The 14481-nt window shown below is 39.8% G+C and overlaps 2 protein-coding genes across 2 annotated transcripts; one reads left to right on the top strand and one right to left on the bottom strand.

The window, feature by feature from the left end:
- Nucleotides 1-929: 929 nt before the first annotated feature.
- LOC137024060 (oocyte zinc finger protein XlCOF6-like) lies at nt 930-11295 on the bottom strand. The gene is made up of 3 exons (XM_067391219.1): nt 11240-11295; nt 7933-8083; nt 930-2900 (listed from the first exon to the last, which is right to left on the bottom strand). Exons 2-3 carry the CDS (start codon nt 8015-8017, stop codon nt 1471-1473), a joined length of 1515 nt encoding a protein of 504 aa, XP_067247320.1. The 5' UTR covers nt 8018-8083; nt 11240-11295; the 3' UTR covers nt 930-1470.
- Nucleotides 11296-11670: 375 nt separating this feature from the next.
- Nucleotides 11671-13375, top strand: LOC137024059 (putative nuclease HARBI1). Its single transcript, XM_067391218.1, has 2 exons — nt 11671-11800; nt 12178-13375. Exon 2 carries the CDS (start codon nt 12292-12294, stop codon nt 12982-12984), a length of 693 nt encoding a protein of 230 aa, XP_067247319.1. The 5' UTR covers nt 11671-11800; nt 12178-12291; the 3' UTR covers nt 12985-13375.
- The last annotated feature ends 1106 nt before the right edge of the window (nt 13376-14481 follow it).

The raw sequence follows: 14481 nt of genomic DNA, 5'->3' as shown, positions 1-14481 counted from the left end.
TCAAGAAACACAGTATGCGTGGAGGCGTGAATCCTCGTGTATAATGGGTGATTCTCACCTGAGAAGACAAAAGAATTGCATAAAGAGCTCTAATGACCTGCATAAATAATGAGCTCTTTCAGTCAGGTAGGATGTGAAAAAACCCTCTGTTGAACATGTCTCAAATCTCATCATAATGTAAATCAAACATACAGAAAAACAGCAATAATGTGAAATATTATTACAATTCAAAATAATGGTATTCTATTATATTCTTTAAAATATAATGTATTTCTGTGATGCAGTGTCTGAACAATTATGTTACACCTCTATGGCATTTCATATAGGCTTTTAGCTTAAAAGCATGCACATTTGGAGAAATACTGATGGATTCTCATATGTTTGTCAATTTTCTATACAGAGGAGTAATATTTATTCAGGATTTATTGTCATTACTATGAGTGCTGGATAATGTGTTTTGAATTCATACTTGAAGCCGGAGGGCGCTCTGTACACCTTTAGTCCACAAATGCCTTAAGCACTAAAGAAGAATAGGCAATCCAGGAACTAACCGAACTAACAGAGGCCAGAGATCGCTAACTATGGCTATTCAAAACACTTTTCAAGACGATAAATACACGACTGAGACGATGTATGCATGCATTGACTCTGAATTTGCCTCTGAATAGCGCTGGCTCCGTGGGCGTGGCTGCATTAGCGGGTAATGAGCTGAATCACAGACTTCTGACATGGCTCTCTTTTCATACAGATTACATAAACACAGAATATTTGTTTTCGATTTGACTTACACGATAAACCTGACATTTCAATGTTTTTTTAGACATAAGTCTAATTTTTTTGTCATTAGTATTCACTAAGTTACAGTTCATTTTCTGAGAACTATCAGATTGGAGTTCGTTCAGAGGGAGACGAAAGATCACGCATCATGTTAGTTTTCTTTATTTTACAAAAAGCACAGCATTTTGTTGTTACTCAGAGTGTACACAAATAAAAGAAGATATTCCACAGATTAAAATGGTGTATAACTCTTAATTGTATGTGCAACATTGACAGAGCATTTTGAGTCTCTTTCACACTGGTTAGAAAAAAAAATGCGGTGATCACGTGACCGCCGGCGCGAGAGTTAAAAAACTGAATAAAAAAAAATCTATGGGGTATTTTAAGCTGAAACTAAACAGACACATTCAGGGGACACCTTAGACTTATATTACATATTGTGAAAAAGCATTCTAGGGCACCTTTAAATAATATTTGATTCTGAGGTATCAATACAAAAAATGGAGTGACGTCTCTATACAATCAAAATTAAATGGCGTAACCAATCAAACTATAGGGGTGGTTATGTATAGATACAGGTGGATATATATGTATATGAAAAAAGAAAATAAAAGTCCTCAAGGCAAAGTATAAAGATGTGAAAGATGCAAATAAAAGGGTTAATGAAGAGGAAAAATCATATCTCGGCCATATTCAGCTGCGGTTTGAACGTAGCCTTGATTTTATACAGATACGTATTTTCTTGTGCCATTTTAAATTGCTGGGCCATTTAAAACTCTTTCCACACAAATGACACACATAGCGTTTCACATTTTCATGACTTTTCAGGTGTATCTGTAAGTGTAATGGCAAAACAAATTTTTTATTACAATGATCACAATTTAATCTTCTTCCAGAGTGAATGCAAAGATGAGTTTTGAAATAATGCCTTTTTTCAAATCTCTTACCACAATCAGAACACCGCAATTTCTTTCCAGAATGAGTTTGCAAATGACATTTCAAGTCCTTTTTCTTTGTGAAGCTCTTCTTACATTGGAGAGAGGCTTTTCTCTTGTCTTCAGTGTGGACTCTCATGTGACTCTTAAGGTTTCCTTTAACCGTGAAACTCTTTCCACACTGAGGGCAGGTGTAAGGCTTCTCTCCAGTGTGAACTCTCATGTGAGTTTTAAGATTCCCTCTTTCTGAGAAGCTCTTCCCACAGAGTTTGCAGGGGAAAGGCTTCTCTCCCGAGTGACTTCTCATGTGGGCTTCAAGAGATGATTTATATGCAAAACTCTGTTGACACCGAGGGCATCCGAAAGGCTTCTCTCCAGTGTGAACACTCATGTGGGCATTAAGGGTAACCTTATATCTGAAACTTTTCCCACACTCAGAGCATATGTGAGGTTTCTCTCCAGTGTGAAGATTCATGTGATTCTTAAGGGTAACTTTATGACTGCAACTTTTTCCACACTGCTGGCATGTGAAAGGCTTCTCTCTAGTGTGAATTCTCATGTGACTCTCAAGGTGTTTATTTAATCGGAAACTCTTTCCACACTGCTGGCATTTGAAAGGTTTCTCTCCAGAGTGAATTTTTACATGCATGTTAAGACGTTTCATGTCTGTGAAACTTTTTCCACACAGATGACACACAAAACAGTCCCTTTTTATGTGAATCTTCATGTGCTGATTAAGGGTTTCTTTACGGCTGAAACACTTTCCACACTGATCACATGGGAATGGCTTTTCTCCAGTGTGAATGTTCATATGATACTTAAGGTTTAGTTTTGTTGTGAAGCTCTTTCCACATTGTTGGCACATGTAAGGCTTCTCTCCAGTGTGAATTTTCATGTGCCTTTTAAGGGCTCCTTTTCGAGTGAACTTGTTTCCACACTGTTGGCAGGTGAAAAGGCCCTCTCCAGTGTGAATCCTCACATGGTCTCCAAGCTGTCTCTTTTGAGTGAAATTCTTTCCACACTGAGGGCAGGTGTAATTGCAGTTAAATTTGGTCTTCTGATCTATTTTTTGTGAGAATGTCTTTTCAGTCTGTGTGAATTTTTCTCTGTTCGTGAAATCATGATGATTCTGATTTTTCTCTTCCATTTCATTCAGTTTGTGGCTCTTCTGTTTCAGTGTCACCAGGTCTAAAAACAAACAAACAAACAAACAAACAAACAAAAAAGTGATGGTATAACAAGGACACAGTAAAATAAAGTGTTACAACGTTAACACTTTACTTTCTTTTGGAGACTTCCTAAAAACATTCAAGCTGGAACTTATGAAATTCTTATCAAACACAGCTTGAGTCAGGTCCACTTTTGGCCATCTCATACTCAATAGCTTGACTTACTTCAATGTACCTGATCATTTTGTGCTAGATATGCATGATATCCTAGAATGAGCTGCACAATATGAAGTGAAACTACTTTTTGAATATATGAGTTCCAATCTAATTTCTGGCAATTCCATTCCTTAAAGACTGTATGCCTTCAACTATGGCTATTTGGACAAAAAAATAACAACCCAAGTCTGACCATTTAGGAACATCCCTCTCATATTTGGAGATGTAGTCCCAGAGGGAGATAAGCACTGGCATTTGATGCTGCTTCTTTTACAGATTGTTAAGATTGTATTTTCTCCTTACATCTATAAAGGAATGACAACATTTTTGAAGCATCTGATAGGAGAGCATCACCCACTGTTCAGGGAGTTATATCTTTCTAGTAATTTGATTTCAAAACATCAATGATTCACTACCCTGAATGCATCAAGCAAAATGGCCCACGTATGGATGATGCAGTACAAAGTGAAACAGGTTTTTAAAGAAAAAAAATATATATATAAATTTCAAAAACCTAACCAAATCGCTTACAAAAAAACACCAACTAGCCATTGCCTATCACTGGGAGTACTGTACTATGGAAGGTATTGAATCTGGCCCTGTTTTAAAGAAATTGTTGTCTGACATTAAAAACTGATTTTATTTCAGATCAGCTCCACATTGTTCCTTTCGAAAGAAAACTCTACTCTGCGTTTACCACATATGGGGAACATCACACGTGAACCTATGTCTGAAAGCCAAGTATCAAACCTCTCCAATCCTATTGGCTGGAGACAGCCTACGACGTCATAGCGCGACCCGGAAGTAGCGCCTAGAGAATCAGTCAGTTTCTTTTCGGGACGGTTTGCTATTGTTATCGAACCCAGTAAAGAATATTTTCTAAAATGTCTGACAAACTTTTCAGGAAGTGTGCTGACCCGTGTCCAAGGTTTTTGACACTGGAGGATACACGCAACCTGTGCATTTTCTGTCTAGGCAAGGAACACGCACAGACAGTGCTTGAGGGCGCAGTGCTGGATAATGATGACGTCCTTTCTTTGACGTCCTTTCCAGGAGTGAGTGCTCTTTTGGCGGCCATCCCCAGAGAGCAGGAGATGGCGGCTGAGGAAGAAGCAGGTAAACCTGCCGTTTCCTCTACGCCTCCCTGCCCAGGGAATGCTGAGCTACTGGAGGTTATGGAATGCGCTTCTGGCAGGCTGCAGCTGCCTTGGGAGCGCATTAGGAAAGAATCCGCACGCTGATGGCTTGACGAGAGGTTCCTTTCCGGCCATGGCCCGGTAACTCCCGTGAGCCTTCCATTCCTTCCTGATCTTCATGTTGAGATCAAGAAGGCATGGAAGAACCCTTACTCGGCTCGCATTCACCGACCTCAGCGGGTGATGTTGAGGGATTGAGCCAGCATGGGTATGTGTCGATGCCCCCTATTGACGAGACATTTGCGAACTCTCGTCACGGGGAGTGCACCGACACTGAAAGCGCCGGTCCTGCCGTCTAAGGCCCTTAAAGTGACATTACACTTAAACTGCAGGGCATACGTGGCAGCGGGTCAGGCTGGTGTGGCTCTGCACATGATGACGGTGTTGCAAGCCTACCAGGCCGAACTGCTGAAGGATCTGGATCAGGGGCACGGATTGTCCCCTGAGGTGGTGGAAGAGCTGCGCCGCATCACAGATCTCACTCTCCGGGCCACTAAGCAAACCGGCGCATTGATTGGGAGATCAATGGTGGCCACGGAGAGACATCTGTGGCTGAACCTGTCGGACATCGGGGAGACAGAGAAGGGCATGAATTTTTCAGTACCTCCGTTGAGGCGGTGGTTGGTAAGTTCAGGGATGCAAAGGCACGCTCGGCAGTGTTTAAAACCTGCATCCTTCTCAGATCCGAATCTGGGCCCAGACAGCCAGGAGGTCCTTTCCCGTCTCGAGCTGAGGCTCAGTCCAGCATCGCCGCTCGAGCGCCTCCTCCACTTAGGAGCAAGTCGCAAAAGTGTCAGGACTCGAGGAGGAAGAAGCAGGATTTGAGGGAGGCGATCGATCGCAGTCGCCAGCAGCGTTGGTGATCAATCCCCTCTCTTTTGCGACGGTGAGTGTACACCTGCCCTCACTACTTCTTCCTCCAGCTCCTGAGGTTTTTGAGTTTGTCTAACATGCTCAGGCACTTCTTAAACAGTCAGGCTGATGGTTGGGTCCATGATGAGCATTTTTCTGAAGGCCCGCCTTCTGACTTGATAGTGAAAGAGGCTCTTTTAGGATTCCATCCTTCCTTATGAAAAGAAAAGAGAAAGAGGTGTCTTCGGCCTTCGAGCCGCAGGAAGGTAAGCTGGGTCTATATTTAGGTTTATAAATATGTTGACCTTGTTTTCCTGTATAGTTTTTCCTGAGCATGTAATCGTAAATCGTCACTTCAGTTAATTTTATGTCTAGGTCAGCCTTAATCGGCAGCCTGACATTGTTGCTTGTTGAGCTTCGCTTTATTTTCTCTTATCCATTGGCGATTCAGAGATTAAGCCCAGGCATTGCTACGCGTGTGGCCCTGTAGGCCCACAGCTTAGCGGCCCAGGTTAGGACTAGGTTTAGGTGTTTATGGTTATAAATCACCCTTTTTAAATTACTATCCCTTGTTAGGTTGTTTAGTTCTTAGTTTTGGCCTCCTCCTGAGGGAGTTGTTAGGCCATATGCCCATTTCCCCTTGTTTATTGTGTAGGTGAAATGGCTGAGGATAACAGCTAAGGTAGTAGGCTGTTATGAGCCTCCCTGATGCTGTGGTCTCAGGTGGTAGGCCCTTATCTTTGCGTAGATAAGTGTATGCAATGTATGCTAAGCCCCACTCTTTAGAACTTGTTTCATGATATAATTTTGTCTTTCCCCTGAGCCCCTTAAATTAACATTCAAGTTTGAGTTACGGTGCTAGCTTATTTTAGCTTCTGTTCTCTAGGGTTCAGTACAGATGTGTAATTCTGTTTGGTGAAAGTATTTATCCTTTGCAGGATAGCGTGTGTATACAAAGCGTCATGTTTGCTTTGGGTTCTAGCTTTTGCCCTACATGTATGTGAGCTTTAATCTAGTGCTGCTACAGGTTAGCACCTGTTGGATTGCACACTCAGGTTGAGTGTAGAGAACCTCACATTCAGTTTGTTTCTGTTAGGTCCCCCCAGCTGAATCACTGCCACGACAGTTATATTGCTTGTACTATAGGAGTTGTAGGCTCTAATGATTTGAGCCTCCTTCTAGTATAGCAGCTTGTGTTTTCAAGCATTGTTGGTAGATGGTCATGAGTTTTGCTCACTTAGTTTAACACTGCCACAGGTCTATGCCCGTGTCTATTTGAGGTAGTAGGCCATCTTTAGGCCTCTCCCTTAGACCATGGTAGCATGTTACTGTGCCCCCCTGTAATTGTGTGCTGGTACATTGCCTGTTGGAATGTGTAGACTTAGCTCAGGTTGTTTTAAGCTAGTTACACACAACTGTCTGTTGGGTTTAGAGCTGGTCCCCTTTGAGCTTGGTTCCCTTTATAACCACTAGCTGGCGCTATGTGCTGTTTGGAGCCCTGCTAAGGCCTCCTTTCTAATGGCATGTTGGCACACTTCTGTGCTGGTTTGTTCTATCACCGCCATTGGCCAGACCCATCTCTGCTAGAAGTAGGCCTTCTGTGGGGCCTCTCGCAGAGTATTGTGGTGTAGTGTGTACTCCTCTTGTTTTAGGAGTAAAGGTGTTTTACTGAGTGCATGGCCTGATGGCTTGTGTGGACATATTAGCCACTAGCTGATGCCACGTGTCTGAGTTGTAGGCCTTCTGGGCCTCCTGTTAAGCATGTTGGAGTTTGTTTTTCATCAAAAAAATGTATTGTATTAAAAGGGTAGCTATAAAAAGAGCCAGTGTTGAGCAGCAAACAGGTATTTGAAGCTGCTGGTGTCTCTGGAGTCTCAAGAAGCTCTCCATGCTGGCTGGCAGTTGTGCGTAAAGATGCATTTTAGACACCACTAACCAAACCTCACAAAGAGAAACCTTTACAGTGGGTGTAGAAATACATTTTCAAACAGTTTTATTGCTGTGGTGTTTTTTGCAGCATGGGATAGTGCATAGTGCATTGTACAATAGTTCATTGTACTATGCACTATCCTCCTTTTTATACCAAAGCTGAAAATGGCCAGTTATGAACTCCACATATCTTGCAAAAGTCATTTTAATACCCTCCATCTCACTTCCCAATATTCCAGCCCAAATTATCACCCACCAGCTCCTTGCTGACGTCGCAGGCTTGTTGGAAAGTGGTGGCCATTCACCGACCATCCATTGTAGTACGGCATTAGTCAGTGAATAAAACTATTTAAAAATTAGTCTTTGTGTATTTCTAAACCCACTGTAAATGTTTCTCTTTGTGAGGTTTGGTTTGGAGTGGCTGAAATGCATCTTTATGCACAACTGCCAGCCTGCATGGAGAGCTTCTTGAGACTCCAGAGACACCAGCTTGAGTGGACAGATCCGCGATAGACGCCTGCTTTCAAATGCTCCCGTGTGTATCTGTGTAAGCGCTTAGTGAAGAGATTAATTGATGACTATTTACAACGTTTTTACAGTGTTGATCATTGAAGCCTATCACAGACATATCTGATGAGCCGTGAAAACAACGGCCAATCTGACTAGGTAATTTCAGTACCGACTAGGTACCGAAGTCGGTACTTTTGACAACACTAATATCTGTCATGTGATTTAAACATGTCTGTCCACATGCAACATAAATATTTATATATTAAATATTAAATATGATTCACTTCTAGAAGTGAACATTTTAAACAGGATCAAATGACGGAGTTCAGTTTTAAGAATGAAACCAACCTGTTTGTGTCCAGGTATCTTCTTGTTTCACACTGAATGTTTCTTCAATCTTCATGTCTTCACTCTCCTCTTTAATAAACGCCATCTTTATAATAGTGTTACGTGGATCTCAGGTGCCTCACCAGCAGTTTTTCCTGTGTGTTTGGACACTCTGTCATGATTAAGATGAGAATAATTAACAAAAAGAAAAATGAATCCAAACTAAATCTCAGGGTGCGTCTCAATCAGCCCTAGTTCAGTAGTCAGTGCTTTAACAGAAACTTCATATTTATATTTGGTATTTAGTGACTTTTTAACAAAGTTTTTATGATCTTTTATGATATAAAATATTGCATTTTTGCACCTTACAGGAATGTAAGCTTCAGTCATTGATGGACTAATTAGCAAGGCCAGTGGAGCTTTTGTGCATTAAAGAGCTAGATGGATAGAAAATATGAAAAACTAATTTTTAGAAAAATGTTTTGTCTGCATTATATATTAAAGGGTTAGTTTCCGTTAAAATTAAATTCGGTCATAAATTTGTTTGTTCTTGTGCATCTTTCCTGTTCGGTTGAGCTTCTGTTCATGTTCACTGATCAATGTTTACTTGTGAGTAAAAGACTAAATTAAATCTGTTCATCATGAAAAGCTATCAAGTCTCTTCAAAAAATCTTTACTAAACCGCTCGATACATATGGATTAGTTTTCCAATCTCTTTATGAACTTTTTGAAGCGACAATTTGTCAGTTGGAATGGCAGTCAATGGAGGAACAGAAAACTAATCTGATTTCTGATTTCATTAAAAAAAAAAAATCTTTGTGTTCTAAAGTCTTATGGGTTTGGAACGACATGTAAATAATGACAGAATTTTCATTTTGGGTAGTGATGGCCGATTTCAAAACACTGCTTCATGAAGCTCCGAAGCTTCATGAATCCATTTGTTTCGAATCAGTGATTCTGAGTGTGTATCAAACTGCTAAAGTCACGTGATTTTAGTAAACGAGACTTCGTTACGTCATCACTGTTTCAAAACAGTTAGAAATTTCAATGGTTCACCGGTAGAGGGCGATGATAAAGTGAGCCCATGAATCATGCAGATTCACTGAGAACTATTGAACAAGTGTCTAGGGCTTTACCCTATGGTTTTACCTGATTTCCGATCAGTTTTATACATTTGTAGATGTTTTAATTATACATTAGAATAATTAAAATGAATAATGGTAGTTATTAATATCTTATTGGCCTGTTTAGCTTGAGCCATGGAACAGAGAAACAAGCCTTTAAAATTGATAAAAGAACACATTATACAGTCACTCTATATTTAATCTTATTAGATGATTATTTAATTCCATGTGATTGATTTTACTTTCAATAAAAACTTTTGCAATACATTTGTTAAATGGTATTTTTGTTGCATTTACACTGTTCTGACCACTAGGGGTCACCGTGGAGACAGGTGTCAGATTGTTTCGAAGCCTCGAATCATTACGGCACATTTGCTTCAACTGTTTCAGTGTTTCACGAAGCCTCGATCTGCCCATCACTAATTTTGGGGTGAACTAACCCTTTAACAACACCTCATGCAAGGATCCTAAGCTAATATTAGATTTTGTCATTTCCTTTTATGAAAAACTTACTTTAGTTATGACATTTGTAAGTTGTTTACTGATGACATTCAAGACTTTATTCCACTGATTAGTAATGCCTTCAAAAACCTTTGTGACTCTGACCTTAGGAAGGAATTGCTGTCAGCTCTCCAATATATGAAAAAGGATAAATGTCCAGGTCTAGATGGACTTTCAGTTGAATTCTGCCAAAACTTCTGGAAGGTATTGGTTTTGAGTATAATATATTGAAATTATATAATTAATATGGGAACCTCAAAAGATTTGGGATTCATAGTGGGATAAGCCAAGGCTGTCCAATCTCTCCTTTTCTGTTTTTACTAGTTCTGTTTTTCTCTATGTTCATGGTTTTAAATAATCAAAACATTCTGGGCCTGTAAATATTTCACAAACAATTCAAAATTTCTCAATTGGCAGCTGACACTGCATTATTTCTGAGAGATGAAAAACAAAGTTAAAATGGCCCTGGAATGTATATATATATTTTCCAAATCCTCTGGATTAATGTTAAATCTTAAAAAATATGAAATATTATTTATACAAAATTCTATAGATCTTTCAAAACGTACCAGTAAAATACATTGGCATAGTTCTAAAAATAAGCATTCCTGTGAACAATTGAATTGAATTTAAATTTTATGCCTAAAAATAATAAAAACTATTCTGAATAACTGGTTACAAAGGGATCCTTACTATTTTTGAGAGAGTTTTGCTTTCCAAAGCTAAGGGTCTTTCTAGATTTGTTTACACATCTCTCTCTCTATCCCTGATAGCAACATAATGTTGGCCCAGATCCGGCCCGCGTGTAATCCACATACCAGATGTGGGTCGGATCTGGGCCACACTATGTTGCTGTCTGGGATATATCTCAGCGCTGAAACTTCAAAAAAGAAATCAATAAAACTTTCCTGGATTTTATCTGGAAAAATAAACCCTACAAGTTAAAAAGGACATTATATCAGGCAAAAGAGTTGATGGTGGCTTAGAAATGTTCACATATATATTAACAATACTTTTGAACTTAACTGGTTAAAAATTGTCAAAGAAATTAAATTTCAATATGCTTGTATATTCCACAGTGCATTTATTTATTTATTTCTTGGAGGCTTATCTTTTCTGAGATTAAACTCTCCACATAAAATGCTTCTCTGGAACAATTGTCTTATTACCTCTCGGAATGAGTCTTTATTTTTGCATAAATAGTTTGGAAAGAATATAAACTTTGTCATAAACATGTCTGATGAAAATGGAAAGACTTTTGCTACATTCACGCACACTCGTATTTACCAAAATCTTGAGATGACAACACGTAACGTTGTATTCGGAGCTGTTCATGTCCTTTGACTGGGAATTATGCGTTTTTATGGCACCACAACCAACGCCTAATGAATCTACAGCGGTCAGGTGGTAAAGCAGCCGCGTGGAACATCTGTGAGCGTTCAGAAAACTCCCATCGTACAAGCTGTAATTACGAGCTCTACGAGGACGTGAACGCTTTTTACAAGCAGGAATCTCGTAACTAAGTTACAGGAATTACGAGGCCGCGTGAATGCACCTTTTCTTTACAATTTCCCCATTCCATTTAAAGAGTTTCAGCAAGTTGTAAAAACTATTCCAAATAGGTTGATACATTTGAAAAAAAAGTCTATTAAAACAGACTGAATTTGCAAATTAAATGAGTTTAAATAAGTAAACACACAAACCTTTCTTTAGCCAATTCACAACAGATGCAGTAGGCAGTAGCGCGGCGCAGTTCTATGACGTCACACCCCTGACCAAAATAAAAGTCCCGCTGTTGTATGTCTCGTCCGCGCTGCTGGCCAATGGAGGTCGACGTCCGCACCCGGTGGCCATCTTGTCACAGTCAGCTCGATCACTCGTAACATTGGCTGCGTCCGAAACCGCCTACTCAATGAGTAGGTACTCAATTTCATTAAGTACTTACTTAACGAGCGCTAAAAGAGTAGGTACTTAACAGCCAAATCTCGTTGAGTATGCGAGATCCGGATATAATCCGCCATGTTGACGTTATCATGTGACCTACGACGTTATCACAAGCGCAACAATTTAAAAGATATGACCGACAGGTGCACTAACACCTGATTGATTTCATCAGTAGCTGGACAACAATAAAAAAACTTGTACGTTTTCTGCAACATCTGCCAAAATGTATGCACTTAAAATGTTTGAAACAAGGAGACGTCGGGCAGCCGCTCGAAGATCTCACCTTTGGAGAAAACTAACTGATTTTGTACTCTAAAAGTGTAAGTACGAATTGCTAAAATTAACACTAGCCCTGAATGATTGCACTATAATATTGATAAATGCTGACCAATACTTAATTATATTACATTTTCTTACTGAAATTATATATTTGTGTAAAATAACAAAATGTAAATTTAATTGTCATGACATTTTATGCATGAATAGTACACACATGCAGCCAATGTGAATATATCAATTTTCAGTTAAAAAAATGAATTAAATATAATTATTTTAATTCATGTATTAACTGACAACAAGATGAACATAAACAAAAATGAGTAAACGAATGAATAAAACGAATAAATACAAATCAACAACACATGAAACAAATCTTAATTCAAATTTATTATTCTAACAAGCTATATCATATTTACAGGTGGACAACCCCACGTCCTACTGCCATCTCAACAGAGCTGTGCCAATAGTGCAGCTTTATTTCAATGAAGCAGCTGACCACCGTGCCCACCTTCGCCTGTCTTTGCCATCCATCATGTCCCTCATTGGTGCACTCAGGCTGGAATCTGACCATGGATGGGAGAGGGACATCGAGGTGCTTGTCTTCCTCTTCTGGCTTGCCTATGCAGCATCCTACAGGGTGGTCTCACAGACCTTCGATATCCCCAAGTCCTCTGTGCATGACATTGTGCACAGAGTGAGCCAGGCAATCATGGGAATTTTGAGGAGGGTGATTTGCTTTCCGACCGGAGATGACCTGGAGGCAGTGGGATTAGGATTTGCACAGCTGGCTGGGTCACCAGCTTTCAGCAGAGTCGTTGGTGCTATAGACGGCTGTCAAGTCCGGATTAAACCTCCAGCAAATAACTCCCACTGCTACTACAACAGGAAGCTGTTTCATTCCATCCAGCTCCAGGCCATCACTGATCACCGGGGGAAATTCCTTGATGTCTTCGTGGGATATCCTGGGTCTGTGCACGATGCCAGGGTCCTGAGGAACAGCCCTGTCTACACTGGCAGCCTTTATCCACCACCAGGCAAGTGCATCCTTGGGGATGGTGGCTATCCTTGCCTGAGTGCACCCATCTGCCTCATCACGCCTCAGAGAGCCTGTACAGAACCCTGTGCAGGCTCGTTTCAACAACAAGCACTCCCGTGCCCGGAACATCGTCGAGAGAGCTTTTGGGATGCTGAAGACACAGGCGCAGTATTTTCTTCAAGGCCTTAGAGGTAAACCCTGCCTTCGTGCCTGAGGTGGTTGCGTGCTGTGCTTCACAATCTCGCTCTTCTCAATGGCGACATCGTTGAGGCAGAAAATGAGGAAGACCATGATGAAATTGTCTTGCATAAATGCTTAAATCTGCTTAGTAAAATGCATACATTTACTATTTGTATTAGCTGGGTTAAAAAAAAACAGAGGGATCAACAACATAAAGGCGAGTAAATACTGACTGAATTTATATGTTTGGGTGCAATAACACTTCAGCCACTATTTTACTGTGTGTAGTTATTGCAAAACTCTTAGGTCATGGAGGGCCATTGTCCTTCAGAGTTTTTCCTATCCTAATTATACACACCTGAACAATCTAGTTAAACCAATTAATGACTAATTGAAAATGACTGACAGGTGGGTTTGAACTGAACCCAGCAGGGCAGTAGCCCTCCATGACCTGCTCTGAATATCCCTGCATGTGCTCTGTATGCATTTATAAGTCACATTATATACACAACAATAAAACTATTGTTTGAAAGTGTTTTTGTACATTACACCACACATATTCACAAAATATTCAGCACTTCATAATGCTAACATTCATAAATTAAATATTTATTTCAAAGTTATAACTTATTATCTAGAAGTCTATAATATATTGTGATTGCCTAGAAATGATTGTTTTATATACCTAGTATTGTGCAAAAGTCTTAAGTCACCATTTGGTAATGTTGTAGCAAAGCTATAATGAACATGTGGCAAAAATGTTTTTTACAAGTGTAAAATTAACAATTACCTTTACACTTGAGCAACAGAAGAACCCTGGCTTTCTTAAACGGAAAAGGACTGGAAGCCCAAGAAAGACCAAGAAAACTTCTGATTAGAAGTAATATGATAAGCTTCACAGAGTTTCTTGTTTGACATGTTTGTTACTGATGTTTGCCTAAACAAGCCATTTTGTACAGATTTTTTTTTAATTCACATTTTATATATTTTTAATTGTAATGTTCATATTTTCTGTTTTTATCTTAATAAAGAGAAGAAAATATGGATGGTCCTTAAAGCATTGATAAAAAAACAAAGCTGGTTGTGCCTTATGATTTTTGCACAGTACTGTATGCTTTTATTTAATTCTATTTAAAAAATGTGTTTGTTCATATTGCACAAACCCAAATATGTAAATGATCAGAAGATGCTTTTGTGTCATAATTTATTTTTTAGCCAGTATTTCAAGGAGGGAAAGGAACCTTTCGTCCCTTTCCTTAGTCTCCCTATCTCTCCTTTCCTCGCTCTCTCACTTCTCGGTGCCATCTCTCTTCTCTATCCCTTGCATCTCTTTCTTGCCTTTCCTCTCTCGCTTGTCACTCTCGTTCTCTTCTGTCCTCCTTCTCCATTTCTCTCCACCGTGTCTCCTCCCTCTCAGCAGCTTCCCGCTCTCTCTCCGCTTCCCTCTCCTCCATCTGTTTGAGTAGGTCTTGGAGGTCGTCTGGCCTTTTTCTTTTAGCCCTCGTT

This window comes from Chanodichthys erythropterus, chromosome 8 (assembly GCF_024489055.1).
Source record: "Chanodichthys erythropterus isolate Z2021 chromosome 8, ASM2448905v1, whole genome shotgun sequence".
Lineage (NCBI taxonomy): Eukaryota > Metazoa > Chordata > Actinopteri > Cypriniformes > Xenocyprididae > Chanodichthys > Chanodichthys erythropterus.
The sequence above is the reverse complement of the archived record's forward strand: the minus strand, read 5'-3'. Positions and strand labels throughout refer to the sequence as shown.